This window comes from Barbatula barbatula, assembly GCF_947034865.1.
Source record: "Barbatula barbatula genome assembly, chromosome: 14".
In the NCBI taxonomy this organism is placed as follows: Eukaryota; Metazoa; Chordata; class Actinopteri; order Cypriniformes; family Nemacheilidae; genus Barbatula; species Barbatula barbatula.
This window is the reverse complement of record NC_136777.1, coordinates 20,516,883-20,530,572: the sequence shown is the minus strand read 5'-3', so window position 1 is coordinate 20,530,572 and position 13,690 is coordinate 20,516,883. Positions and strand designations below refer to the sequence as shown.

At 39.5% G+C, this 13,690-nt stretch overlaps 2 protein-coding genes across 2 annotated transcripts; both read left to right on the top strand.

Annotated features, from left to right (window-relative positions):
* The first annotated feature begins 1,408 nt into the window (after positions 1–1,408).
* On the top strand, positions 1,409–3,569 carry LOC306903713 (hydroxycarboxylic acid receptor 2-like). The gene is made up of 2 exons (XM_079473118.1): positions 1,409–1,509; positions 2,276–3,569. The coding sequence occupies exon 2, from the start codon at positions 2,284–2,286 to the stop codon at positions 3,259–3,261; it is 978 nt and encodes a 325-aa protein (XP_079329244.1). The 5' UTR covers positions 1,409–1,509; positions 2,276–2,283; the 3' UTR covers positions 3,262–3,569.
* A 4,992-nt stretch (positions 3,570–8,561) lies between these two features.
* LOC306903917 (hydroxycarboxylic acid receptor 2-like) lies at positions 8,562–9,572 on the top strand (the record flags this gene model as incomplete). The annotated part of the gene is made up of 1 exon (XM_079473459.1): positions 8,562–9,572. The coding sequence occupies one exon, from the start codon at positions 8,562–8,564 to the stop codon at positions 9,570–9,572; it is 1,011 nt and encodes a 336-aa protein (XP_079329585.1).
* Between the last annotated feature and the right edge of the window lie 4,118 nt (positions 9,573–13,690).

Below are 13,690 nucleotides of genomic sequence, written 5' to 3'. Positions count from 1 at the left end.
TGCTTATGTTCTCTAGACTTGGGAGCACAATGGCTAAATATTAAGCCGCGCTATCAGTGACATCCTCATCGAGCTGTGCAGAAATAAAGAGGCGAAAGGGCGGGGACCCTAAGCATACTACCTCTTATATGGCATCGGGAGATGTAAACAGATATATTGGAATAGAGTTTTTTGGAGAAGTTTTGATAGACCCACTCAATGGTGCTTATCAGGCCAGCTTGGCCTGTCATGGAAAATGGGAATTGGAGCCATTTAAGAAAGACTTTACCAAACATTTTGTAATCATTTAGTCACTTATGCCATTATAAGGCCTTACATGCAACATCAAATGCGTCATACACTTTCCAGAAGACATGATGGTGATTTCAGTGAGGTTGATGTGGTAATCTAAGGTTAAAAGCTTGCAGTTGTGAACATTGAGTACTAACCAAGATGGCAAACAAACCAAAGCTATCTTAAGTGTCTTTAAGATTCAGATTAGATTTTTGTTCAAAATGAGACATGTTTGGTTGCCTGTTAAGAGATTGGGTGTTACCTCTCTCAATATCACAGCACGCGTACGAAAAATGAATATATTTTCTCAGGCTCATGCTACATCCGGTTTCCAGGATAAACAATGTTGCACTAAAGACTAATGACATTTTAGCCAAAAATAGCACAGACATGCACATTACTATGAAAGATAGCTTTGAGTTCATAGAAGGGGAGGCTGTTAACTTCATGACAAACAAAAGCTGCCCTGGTGACATTCATATGCAGTATCTCTGATGTTTGCTTTTCAAAGTAATAAAAAGTCAAATGAGTGATCAGTACAGACTAGCAGGTCATGTGGGAATCCAATTGCAAATTCTCTCTCGCTTTCACACATGCACATGAAAAATATAAAAACTGTGGTAGGGCTGCATGAACAGTGTGAATAAGCACACAGTCATGTCAAATATACTTCTGCTTATGTCTTATCGATGAAGAAATTTTCCTGGCTCTTGGTTCATTCTTTGAATTTAATACTGAACATGACAAATCTGATGTCAGGTACTTGCGTACATTTAGAATTGTATTTGTAAAGATGGAACAGTTGACGTCACACAAGGGTATATAAAATGTGATATGAAACTGCTTAAAGTTTTACAAATGAACTTAAAATATATATTTAAATATCATGAAAGTGAAATAACCAAACGTTTTACATTTTGTCTGGGAAAATAGAAAGCATCACTGCTTGTTTAATAATTCCAAGCAAGCAAAAAAAAGAAAGAAGCAAAAGAATCAAAGAAGACAAATAAAGAAACAAGTTTGTGAGAGCATTTCAGGATGTCTCAGAATTGGACATCACTTTCACTCGTATGATGTCATCACGACAAAATAGGGGATGTTCACTTTAAAGCAACTTCTGGACGGTTGTTGCACTCACACCAGAAATCTGCTTTTGTTCTTGAAGCATTTTTCTTCTTAGTCTCTGCTGACATCTTGATGTGCTTGAATCAGCAAACTAGTCTGAAGTTAACTCTGGTAAGTGAAAATACGTTGTAACTTTGCTGTTGTACAATGTTTATGCTTATTTCCATATTAGTTTGTTACAAATCTTAGATCTAAACGCATTCTTTAGCTTAAGAAGGTAACAATATTTCAAATTCTACTTAAGAGATGAACAGTCAGATGAAATGATAGCATTAAACATAATTAAACATAATGTTTTGTTGCAATATATTGTCTGTCTTCAGAGCTGTTAACAGAGCACATATTTACATGCAATGTGTAAAAACTGAAGTCGGTTTAACAAGACTGATGTTGAAATATTTTAACAAAGAGGAAGCAAACCACTCCAAATGTGGCACGGAATGGGCAGTGCTTTAAACACAGAATTATTAGTACAAACCAAATCAATAATATCTGTTTTGAGGTTTTTGAAGCTAGAAACTACTTTGAACTCACTGTTCTGTGACGGATTTTTGACTCATTTGATATCGCATTAATTCACAGCACACGTCAAACTAAAACGAGGTGGATCATTTCCTTTATATGCTCTTTTGAAATACTTGCCAATGGTTATTTCACTAACCACAAAGTTGTTGTTAGTCTTATTTCTTTTCTTAGCAACTTCTTCCTCAAATGCTCCAAACATCATTGCATAATACATAGCAACTATTCCATTCTACCGTCTCCTACTGCTGTTGTTGATGGTATTTAGTCTGCCACAAAGATTGTCGAATGGATTATAAATGAGGTTCAATAATAATGTGTTCGAACTAAAGCCTATACTTGAACTTTCTTTCAGAAATAATCATGACCGCAAATGGCTCTGATCCTCACTGCAATGCCTCAACTCACAACTTGGTGGCATCCGTCCTTCCTCCAGTGCTCATCATAGAGATGTTACTCGGCGTGCCTGGCAACATCATGGCATTATATGTTTTCTGCAAAAATATGCAATCCTGGAGGACCAATGTCACATTTCTCTTCAACCTAATTCTGTCCGACTTCCTGCTCCTCCTGAGTCTACCCTTCCGCATCGATAACTTCGTACGCGGCGAGACATGGATATTTGGAGACGCCTGGTGTAGGATAAATCTATTTATGCTAGCCGTGAACCGTTCAGCCAGCATTGCATTCATGACTGCTGTGGCTTTTGATCGCTACTTTAAAGTGGTCCATCCGCATCACAAAATCAATCACATATCCTCAAAACAAGCAGCCGGGGTGGCCTGCTTCATCTGGGCCGCTGTGATAGCGCTGAGGATCCCTTTGCTGGCCAACAACCTTCTAGACAAAAAGAACGACATCTCCCTCTGCAGAAGTTTCAGTAATTATAAGAATCCATCACTAGGTGTCCTCCTGCATTATGGTGTGTTTATCTTAGAGTTTTTTGTGCCTCTAATACTACTGATCTTTTGCTCTGTGCGCATCGCATGCATCCTGCGTTCTCGCCAGATGGACAAAGACAAGAGGGGACAAAGGGCTATTCGCACTGTTCTGGTTATCGTTGGGGTTTTTGTCTTCTGTTTTTTCCCCAGCATTGGCACAGGGCTGACTGCCCTCTTTTTAAAGCCACTTGGACAAAAGTATTGCAACGCTTACAATCTAACGTCTCAGTTCTTTGCTATGTCAATAGCATTCACATATTTGAACAGCGCTCTTGATCCAGTCATCTACTGCTTCTCCAGTTCCTTATTTCGCAATTATTTGAGGTCAACTCTTAACCGGACGGGCGTGATACAGCTACAGCTCAGCAGACGGGGCAGCACGTACAGTGGAAGTGACTAAGAACTTGGCTTGGACTGGAAAGGATGACAGGGATTGATCAGGCATTGGACTGCAAGACTTTCTCATATCACAGTATAGGATACAATAAAGGACAACTCACAGCCTATTTAAGCACTGCCATGTTTGTTTGGACATCTTGACTTTCCTCTGTACAACATGGCAACACTGGGTCCACACTGGATGGATTCGATGGATGGAGGTGTTCGGTAGATTTGATGGATGGATGAATTGGATGGATCGATGCTGTATATAGATAGAAGGGTTCACGCAACCCTACACCTTAATGATAAATTATGACAATAAATAGTAAATAAAACATTATAAAAAAGTTGGTAAAATAATATTATCATATATAAAAATAATACATTGAATTATAAATAAAATTAAACAATATCAAGATTTTCAGGTTTGCAAATAGACTGAAACGTGTAGTCCTAAAAAAATGAAAATAGAGGAAAACAACTATTGCCGCCATTACTGGAATTTGCTGTCATTTATGAGACAAAACTTAACTATAGCAATGTTTTCACTTAAGGGGGCGTTGTTACAAAAGCTTTGTTTAGTCTATCCTTATACGAATCGCATCTTTGCGCCTTTCTGTTCAAAATGTTGTATTTCTGAACAAACTTACCCGTGATAAAAATAACCGATGAAGAATTTGTATTCCATTCATCCACTTTTTCAAATCTCCTTGTCCTCTGAGGGTCATTGTGGACTGGAGCCTGTCCCAGAAGCCATTGGAAACTCCACCAAATGGAATTGGAAAACAATTCATGCAGGATTGCTGTGCCATCTCAAATGGTCGAGCATTGCATACCAAGCTTGAAATAGTGAGGGTTTAATACCCAGGAATACACATGCAGTGCAAATCAAATTTGAACACATTGTAAATCAGGTTTGATCAAAGCGTCTGGCAAAAACAAAACAAAAAAGACAATTATTTATTTATTTGCATGAATAAAACTGTATTGTTATGCAAATGATTTCATTTAGAATCATTATAAAAAAGTTAAAAGTAACAAAATGACCATGAATTTCAAATTAGGCCTATTTATTTGGTATACATCAATATGTGAGCTGCCATAATGTCACACAGACGCTTTATTCTCAGAAATAGATGAAACTGTAAATATTTTGAATTGTAAATATTTCTTAATGTTTGTATGTTGTTTTCAGCATAATTGCATCTCTTTGTTTGGCATTTGTGACAATCCTTAAACATTTAGTTTGTTCTGAGGTTTAAATTAGACTTTCAACATGGTGTCAGACCCTTGGACCCCAATGTACATGCAAATTTAATTTAGCTAATAATACAGCATTTATCGTATGTGTTCAGTAGCAGTAACATACTAAAAGGGATAAAAAAAATGAAAAGTCCGTCATATTTTGCTCACCTTGATTGTTTTAAACCTATATCCCTTTATTTGTTCTCCTGAACATACAGGAAGATATTTGGAAGAATGTCAGTAACCAAACAGATCTCCTCCCCAATGACTCCCATAGTATTTATATTTCCTACTATGGCATTAAATGGAGGATGAAATCTGCTTGTTACTGATATGATTTTTGTTTAGCAGAACAAACAAAATTATACAGGTTTGGAACAACATGAGGTTGAGTAAATTATGATAGAATTTCCTTTTGGTAAACTGTCCCTTTAAGAGACTATATCAATACGAATGTAGATTATTATCATTTTACCATGTATGACTAAAGTATTATTGTGCCATGAAATAAAAATACACATTATTTATTTATGTTGTTTACTTATCTAGACAGAACACTCTTTAGAGTGTTCCATATAACATTTGATTTCAGATACAGTATAAGAGAACAGAGAACAGTACACTCTTTCACTACTTTCTATTGAACAATATCAAAATGTCTTTCATGCCCTTTGGTCTAAAAGTATGATACATGTAATAGATGTCACAAACTAAAAAAGTAATTCATCATCTCAATATAGGTGCTTTTAGTGACCTAGTGGTGGTTGTTACACCAGATAATGGAAGAGACTTTACTCTGGATTATTTACAACCCAGCGTTGGGTCAAAAAGGGACAAACTCAACTGTTGGGTTATTAATTAACCTATACTGGGTTGTTTTAACCTGTTGTTGGCTCAAATCGAGACAAAATATTAATGAATTTAGACACCCTCAGTCAGTGGCGTAGCGCAAACTGCGTTGGCCCACCCGCAAGAGTGGAGGCGGGGCCCCTCGCTGCATAATTAGATGGGGGATTCACCTTTTCATTTAAAATCGTGAAATAGAACTGTGGAATTTAATAGTATGTAATTATTTCGTATTTATTTATTAAGAACTTTTCACAAAAAAAAGAATACAAGAAACACCAACAATAAAACAGCAATTACATTAACTTGTTAAAATGCAAGGGAGCACATGACGTCAAAATATTTTTTCTATCTGTAGTATACAACAAAGATTCATGACGTTTAACATTCAATAAAGGTAATATATATTACCTTTAAAATCCTCCAAAGTGCCCCTTTCTCCTAGGATTTTTCTGCGCAAAGTCCTTGACAATGTCTGTTATGTCCATCTGACGCGCGTGCTGGCTTTCAATGCTGAGTATCGCAAGTTCAGAAAGTCTGTCCTGGCTCATTGTGCTTCTCATGCAGGTTTTTATTAGTTTTTGTTTAGAAAAAGATCTCTCGCCACTTGCCACTGTGACGGGGACGGTTAAAAAAAGCTTCAGAGCTGTAGCCACATCCGTGACACTTGGTAGAATAGATGTATGCTTCAGAATCAGTAGCTCTGCCAGATCTTTAATTGAGCCCATTTCAAGTTTTTTTTTATCTCAGAACGTAGGGCACTTCGAAACGAAAGCAACTGTGATGGAAATTCGAAGGAAATATCATCGTTGTAAGTCACTGCAAATGTTTCGGCACAAGCACGCAACTCATCATCAGTTGCATGTAAGAGTTCACTTGGACATAAGAAGCGGAATTGTTTCGCTATTGTATTCAAGCCTTTGAAACGTTGTTTGAGCTGGGAAACAGCTGTGTCAATGCACACGTAATTTTCGGTAGTTTTGCATTGAATTGCTCTTTTCGGTGTTGGTTAGTCTGTTTTTGAGCTCCGCTGACATATTTTCTTTTACTCATTTTGCGCTCATAAGCTTCACTCTCTAAACAGTTGCGGAAATTCTTAATCGTGATTGGATAACAAGGACAATGGATATGGTCATAATCGCCAAACACGGTAGGCTGCAATTACCACCAAAATAAAAGTCCTATACGTTCACGTTATAAAAACGGTTTAATTATTTCTTCTAGTCAATTTTTGTCTTCCCGTCCGCTACGCCACTGCCCTCAGTCTGTACGCAAAGAATAAAGAAGAAGATTTAAACCACTGGTCCACATCTGGTTAAAATTGTATTTAAATCTAAAAAATGCTATTAAATCATGAAGCTTTTTGTTTAACATTACTGTGGTGAGGAAGGCGGGACGAGAGCCGTGACGCGGTGCTGGTTCCTTCGCGGCGGACCCAGTTTCGGAACTGCTCGCGGTCTTCTTGCTGAGCCTGGACGAGAACCTGGAAACGTTTCTCCTGGTCATCTCGGAGACCCAGCAGCGCCTGGTGGTGTTCGTGATGAAGAGCCGCGAGCGACTGAATCACTTCCGCAAACGGCGAGGCTGGCGGGGACTGCATACTGGCTACGGCTTCCCCTTCCTTCCCGGGTTTCGGCACCAGTGTAATAAAGTTCGTTAGATGGGAAGGAAGGAGGCGGGAACCGGCGAACATTCGAACACGAAAACTTTAATTAAATAAACAATAAACACTGAAGTAACTGACCGACAGCCACCTCACGGTAGACTGCCGGCCATAAAACATACACAAACTAAACACAGTTTCGGGCCCGGTCCTCTCTCGTCAACAGTCCTGCCGAACATCCTTTTAAGCTCCCAATCTCCTCCGTGATAAGATGCGGGACCGGTGCGCGCACAGCTGCTTGCACTGATCACTCACGCCACCGGCCCCGCGTCACGGCTCTCGTCCCGCCTTCCTCACCACAATTACGTTATAAATGTTTGTTATGCCGAGGGCCTCACCACAAGATTATAGGGCTGATTTCTCTCCTTCCCACAATCGTAGGCAAAGTCCCGATGATCATCAATCGTTCAACAGATTATTTTATCAGATTTCCCTGTGGTGTGAAAAGAGCAGGGGCGGATTGCCATCTGGCATATCCGGCTTTCGTTTTGGGCCAGTAACGGATGCTTTGGCCATTTAGACGAACATATATATCCCAATGCACGGAACGTAAATGCAAAACACACTCATGTGTTTGAAACCTAGACTCCCTTTGGTGGATTCAGTTATTCTAGGTGTTATCAAAAGTCTGGAGTTCTGAGAATTTAGAGATCTTTATTGATAATGCAGAACAACCAGTAGTGTATTACAGTGGTCAAGTCTTGAGGTCACAAATGCATGAATAAGCTTCTCTGCGTCAACAACACATAGAATATTTCGTAAACAAAAATACAAGAAGTTAAACATTTTGAAAGCTGGACCATCTCAGAATGCCAAAGAATTGGCAAAGCCTCCGCTTTTCTTTTTTGATGTCATCGTGATATGTGCTTTGAGGAAGGCAGTGGGTGGGTTATTGCGGTATAATCTGAAATCTGCATTTAGGCATTTATTCTCACACTCTGTCTACATCTACAGCTTGAGTATACATCTCAATGTGCTTAGTTTGGAGTCCTGAGTAAGGTAAAAAAAAATAAAACCTTTTTTCAATTTACTTGAATTGCCTAAACATTTTACATGAGTGTGAGACACTAATGTTAGTTCTTATCCAGTCCTCTAGCTCAGAATTATGACAAAATTGAAGCAAAATAATTTAAAACCAAAGATGATAACATTAACAAATAAAGTACAAGATGAGGAACAGTATTTGTTGTATAGTATACTGATCTGTGAACTGTGCATTATCCCTAGTAGGTATCTTGCACCCTGTCTTCAAATAACATACATTTGTTTAATTTTCTCAGCACTTCAAGCTTAATTATAAAAATGTGTCTTATACCAATGCTCTTTATTATTATTACTTTTTTTTATTACATTTTCGAAATATATTCTTCCTAATATGCTCCTAATATTATTGCATAGTGCATAGTAACCATTGTTCCTACAGTCTATTGCTTTTGGACTATCCACTTTATTTCCGCCTGCTACTGATGGTTATTTGTGTAATGCTTAAATTATCAACAACACTATGAAGCAAAAAATATGAATCATGTGCTCAACTAGCACTAAACTTTCTTTCAGAAACTACCATGACCGCAAACGGCCCTGAATCTTACTGCAATGGCTCAACTCACACCTTGGTGGTACTCGTTCTTCCTCCAGTGGTAATCATCGAGATGATACTCGGTCTGCCCGGCAATGTCATGGCATTATATGTTTTTGGCAAAAATCTGCAATCCTGGGGGACCAATGTCACATTTCTTTTCAATCTAATTCTGTCCGACTTCCTGCTCCTCGTGAGTCTACCCTTCCGTATCAACAACTACTTGCGTGGTGAGACATGGATATTCGGAGACGCATGGTGTCGAATCAATCTATTCATGGTGGCCGTCAACCGCTCTGCCAGCATTGCGTTCATGACTGCTGTGGCTTTTGACCGCTTCTTTAAAGTGGTCCATCCGCATCACAAAATCAATTACATGACCTTAAAACAAGCAGCCGGGGTGGCCTGCTTCATCTGGGCAGTTGTGATAGCGCTGAGGATCCCTTTGCTGGCCAACAACCTTCTAAACACAGACCACAACAACTCCCATTGCAGAAGTTTCAGTGGTGATCCAAATCTATCACTGGGTATCCTCCTGCATTATGGTGTGTTTATCATAGAGTTTTTTGTGCCGCTAATGCTCCTTATCTTTTGCTCAGTTCGCATCACCAGCGTCTTACGTACTCGCCAGATGGACAAGGGCAAGCGGGGACAAAGGGCCATCCGGAGTATCCTGGTTATCGTCTGTGTTTTTATCTTATGTTTTTTCCCCAGCATTGCCACAGTGCTGACTCTCCTCTGTTTAAAATTATTTGGAGAGAAGTATTGCAATGCTTACAAGCTAACAGCTCAGTTGTTCAGTATGTCTATAGCATTCACGTACTTGAACAGCGCTCTTGATCCAGTCATCTACTGCTTCTCCAGTTCTTTATTTTTCAATTATTTGAAAACTACTGTTAACCAGACTGGTATAATAAAGCTAAAGCTCAGCAGACGGGGCAGCATGACCAGCAGCCCTGGACTTGGATTGGACGTAATGATGAGCAATGGAGTTTGATTGGCGTTGGACAAGACTGTCCAATGTTAAGAGTAATGTAGCAGTTTAGAATAGAATTACAAGCCAGTCATTTAAAGACCGGATGTTGTAAGCTTATAAAAGTGCTACTGTCTGGACATCTTGACTTTAGTACAACATTGCACCACTGTTGGCAATCCTGAGCTTCATAAGGTTACCCCTGCTGGGACAGCTCTCTGTGACACTCAGAGGGCAAGCAGATAAAAAATAGATGTATGGATAGTTGGTGTCAGCTTTTAGAAATGGTTGGTTGTTTAGGCAAAGCTTGGGTCAAATAAACGAAATTTGACCCAACCATGGGATGAGACAAACCCACATTTTCAATAGTGTACACAATAAAAAGAACTTCATAAAAAGTATGTTTTTTTTCAGCACCAGACATACATTCATATTGTGCTAAAAAATAATAGGATAATAATAGCTTTTAAGTCTTTTAAGTTTAGTCCCCTTACCTCACCTACACACATATTGATTAGTAGTTGTGGAACTCCAATAAGAAGGCTGTCACAGCTTTTTTATTCACTTTTCTCTTAAACACAGATGATGCAGTATATATGGGGGAGTACACAAGGGCAATATATGGGGGAACTAACAAAGGATATTTTACAAAAGGCAGGTGTGGGGAATGAAACCCTAATGGAACGAGATGGGACGAGAAGGGTGGAGAGAAAGCACATCGTGACCAACAATAATGTGTTTCTCTCCACACAAAACACGAGGCCCTGCCATGACTCTGCCACAAAAAGTTTGTTATGAAATGGTAAAGTACCTTTCAGATAAATCGCTATACATATTGTTACGTCTTTTTAATCAAATATGTGAAAGGGGGATTTGACCAAATACTTGGAAACATATTATTAATAATTATTCCAATCGCAAAACCAGGAAAGGATCGTTCAGCAGCGTCTAGTTATAGGCCTATTGCATCAACGTCTAATCTGTGTACAGTTATGGAGAGAATGGTTATTTTTAGATTTAATCATGTTTTGGAAAGTAAAGGATATTTGTCTCCTTTCCAGATTGGGTTTAAAAAAGGTCGGAATACTATGGATGCGGTTTTAAGCTTAGAGTCTGACATCAGGAAAGCTCAAGTTAATAAGGAAGTTTTATTAGGGGTTTTTTTGACGTGGAGAAGGCCTACGATATGATATGGAGAGGGGCTTCTAATTAAACTGGATGAGATGGGTATTTGAGGAAGAATGTTTAATTGGTTTTATAGTTTTATTCAGTTTTATTAGATCTATTCAAGTCAGGGTAGGATCAACATACTCCAAAACATACTATATCGAAAATGGTACTCCTCAAGGAAGTGTGTGTAGTCCTATCTCATTTAATGTAATGATTGATGACATATTTTCCCAGGTTAGTGCAGGAGTTGAAAAGTCCCTGTTTGCTGATGATGGAACACAATGTAGAAATGATTTAGTGTTGTGGTGCTCTCAGATCTTCTCATATTCCTGCCTTACAGGTAGGAACGAATGACATGCCTCTTGATATAAGAAGATTAAAATAAATAAATTGAATTACTGGATTTCGGTAAAGGGACATTATGAAAATCATCCAATTAAAAAGGTTTTGGAAAATTGTTGGGAATATGAGTCGGCCAAATTGGGTAGTTTTGGATGGATTACAGAAGAAGTAGCCAAATCATGTGGAATAATACATATAGAATTGAGTCCTACAGTAGTAGTGTCACCCATTTGCCCTTGGCTATTCCCTTTGCAATTGGTCGATTTTAATTAGCAGGGAAATTATTAATGATGGAAATCGAGTAATGGCAAAGGATGTAATGGTTAAGCAGTATATTGAGCAGAATTACAACTCAGAGATCAAAATTTTGTTCTGATGGTTCCCAAAGATCCTGAAACAGGTCGAGCTTCAGCAGCTATATATGTTCGACATTTTCAAGTTAAAATTGGCAAAAGAGTATCAGACTAAGTAGGAGTATATTCAACAGAGATGGTAGCAATACTATTAGCTATCAGGTGGATGGAAGATACTTGGCCAAGGAATGCAGTGATATGTTCAGATTCCTTCTCTTCATTAACAAGCCTTATTCACGAGTTCGCCCCTTCAAATTCTGGCTGCGGATAATTAGGATTTATGTGTATTTGGCGTAATGTCCAGGGAGAGGGCTCCGGGCTCTGAGCTCCCATCCGAGCCCGGAGTGCCCCCCCTTTCACCGGGAAGGGAGCCCGGACCGAGCCCCGAGCGCCCATCTCCCCGGCTGCCAGAGGCAGGGGCGGAAAAAGGAGAGGAGTCGGGGTGGTGGCGGGATTGCGAATATCGGATGAGAGGATTGAGGTGAGGAGCTTCTCTATATTTATACGTGTTCTGCTGACGCTGGTTGGATAATTGGTCTGATTGGCGATTATGTGCTCGGTGTGCAGTAATTTACCAGGGCTTCTCCCAAACTTTGTTTATTAAACATCATTTAGTGGAAGATCCTCAAGACAAGATATTTTATATTTAATTCTTTTAAGTATGTATAGAGTGAATAAATTGGGAAATAAGATGTGTTTCCTGTGGGTTGTAATGGAAATTTTCTAGTCTAGCTTCTTGATGTGTCTATCTATATGTTTATGAAGTTTCTATCTATGTTTTCTTCTCTATGTTATCATGTTTTTCTCTATACGCGTCATACCACTCTGCCTTTGCCCTCGAGCAGAGGCCAAGATGTTCTGTTTGGAATAACGGGCATCACTTCTCGGAAACCAGCTCGGGATTCTGGCTAGGGGGCAAAGGGAGGGGGTTTCACGTAATCATATATATACTCTGGGTGCAGAAGGAAAGAGCGCCTTTGCTCTGCACCATGCTCATTGCTTATGATGCAGATTAAATGACAATAAAATACTTTGCAAAGTACCTGATGTCTCTGTGTGTTGCGTTTATCAAAATTGACTCACCTTGATTAAGGAATAAGAAAATTCCACAACAATTTGGCGACGAGGTATGGGATCACAAGGCTGACGGAGAACGGACTAGAGTTGACTGATCATCCTGGACATAGCAAATCCAGCTCTAACCCCATACAGGGACGAGAGAACTCTACTCCGGACCCCAAGCTGACGTGATCCCAAAAGAACTCAGTGCAAGGCACAAAAAGGAAAAGTGGTGAGTCAGATACATTTCTAAAAAGTCTGTAGAGCAGGGACTACTCTGAAATAGTAGATTTCTAAAAGGTCTGTAGAGCAGGGACTACTCTGAAATAGTACATTTCTAAAAAATCTGTAGAGCAGGGACTACTCTGAATTAATAGATTTCTAAACAGTCTGTAGAGCAGGGATTACTCTGAAATAAAATAGAATTCTAAAAAGTCTGTAGAGCAGGGACTACTCTGAAATAGAAAGAACATTTCTAAACAGTCTGTAGAGGGGGACTACTCTGAATCGTGAAAAATGGGACAAGGAAGATCCCATATGAATATGGATAAACCAACATACAGAGAAATGAGGAAAAGGTGGGGAACGGGAAGTTTACAAGGCGTACCCTATTTAATAGAAAAAGCTAACTTTCCAGAAAACGGTACATTTAGTACCACAAAATTAGGGAAAATAAGAGAACACATGGGGAAAAAAGACATATTTAAAATGTCTACAAAAGAAAGGGAAAAATATGACGAAGCGTGTAAATGTTTAGAATTATGGGAAAAGGAAGCAAATAGACGTGACCATGTTTTTAAAGAAAAGGCTTTGGAAGAACTTCCACCGCCGTGTCATACACCCCCACTGCCGCATGCTCCATTGTACGCTGTTTTGCCTGAGTATATTGATTTAACCCCTCTGTCTCCTTTACCCCCATCTATGACTTGTTACAAAAACCAACCGGAGGATGATTGTGTCCCTCCTCACCGACATCTGAACCCGATCGAGGCAGCTCCAGTGCCCCCACCAGTGCCGCACATGCCACAGCCCGTGGTGACCCCAAAACAGGATAAAGACCATCCAGCCCCGCCGGTCGCCAGAGTTCCCGTGACGAGAGGAGCGGTAAAAAGACAGACACAGACGGATACTTCACCCGCATGGCAGAATACGTCTAATGACCTTTACCGCAAAGAATCTTTTGATGAAGATGGACAGCAGTTCCCTATGGTCGAGGTG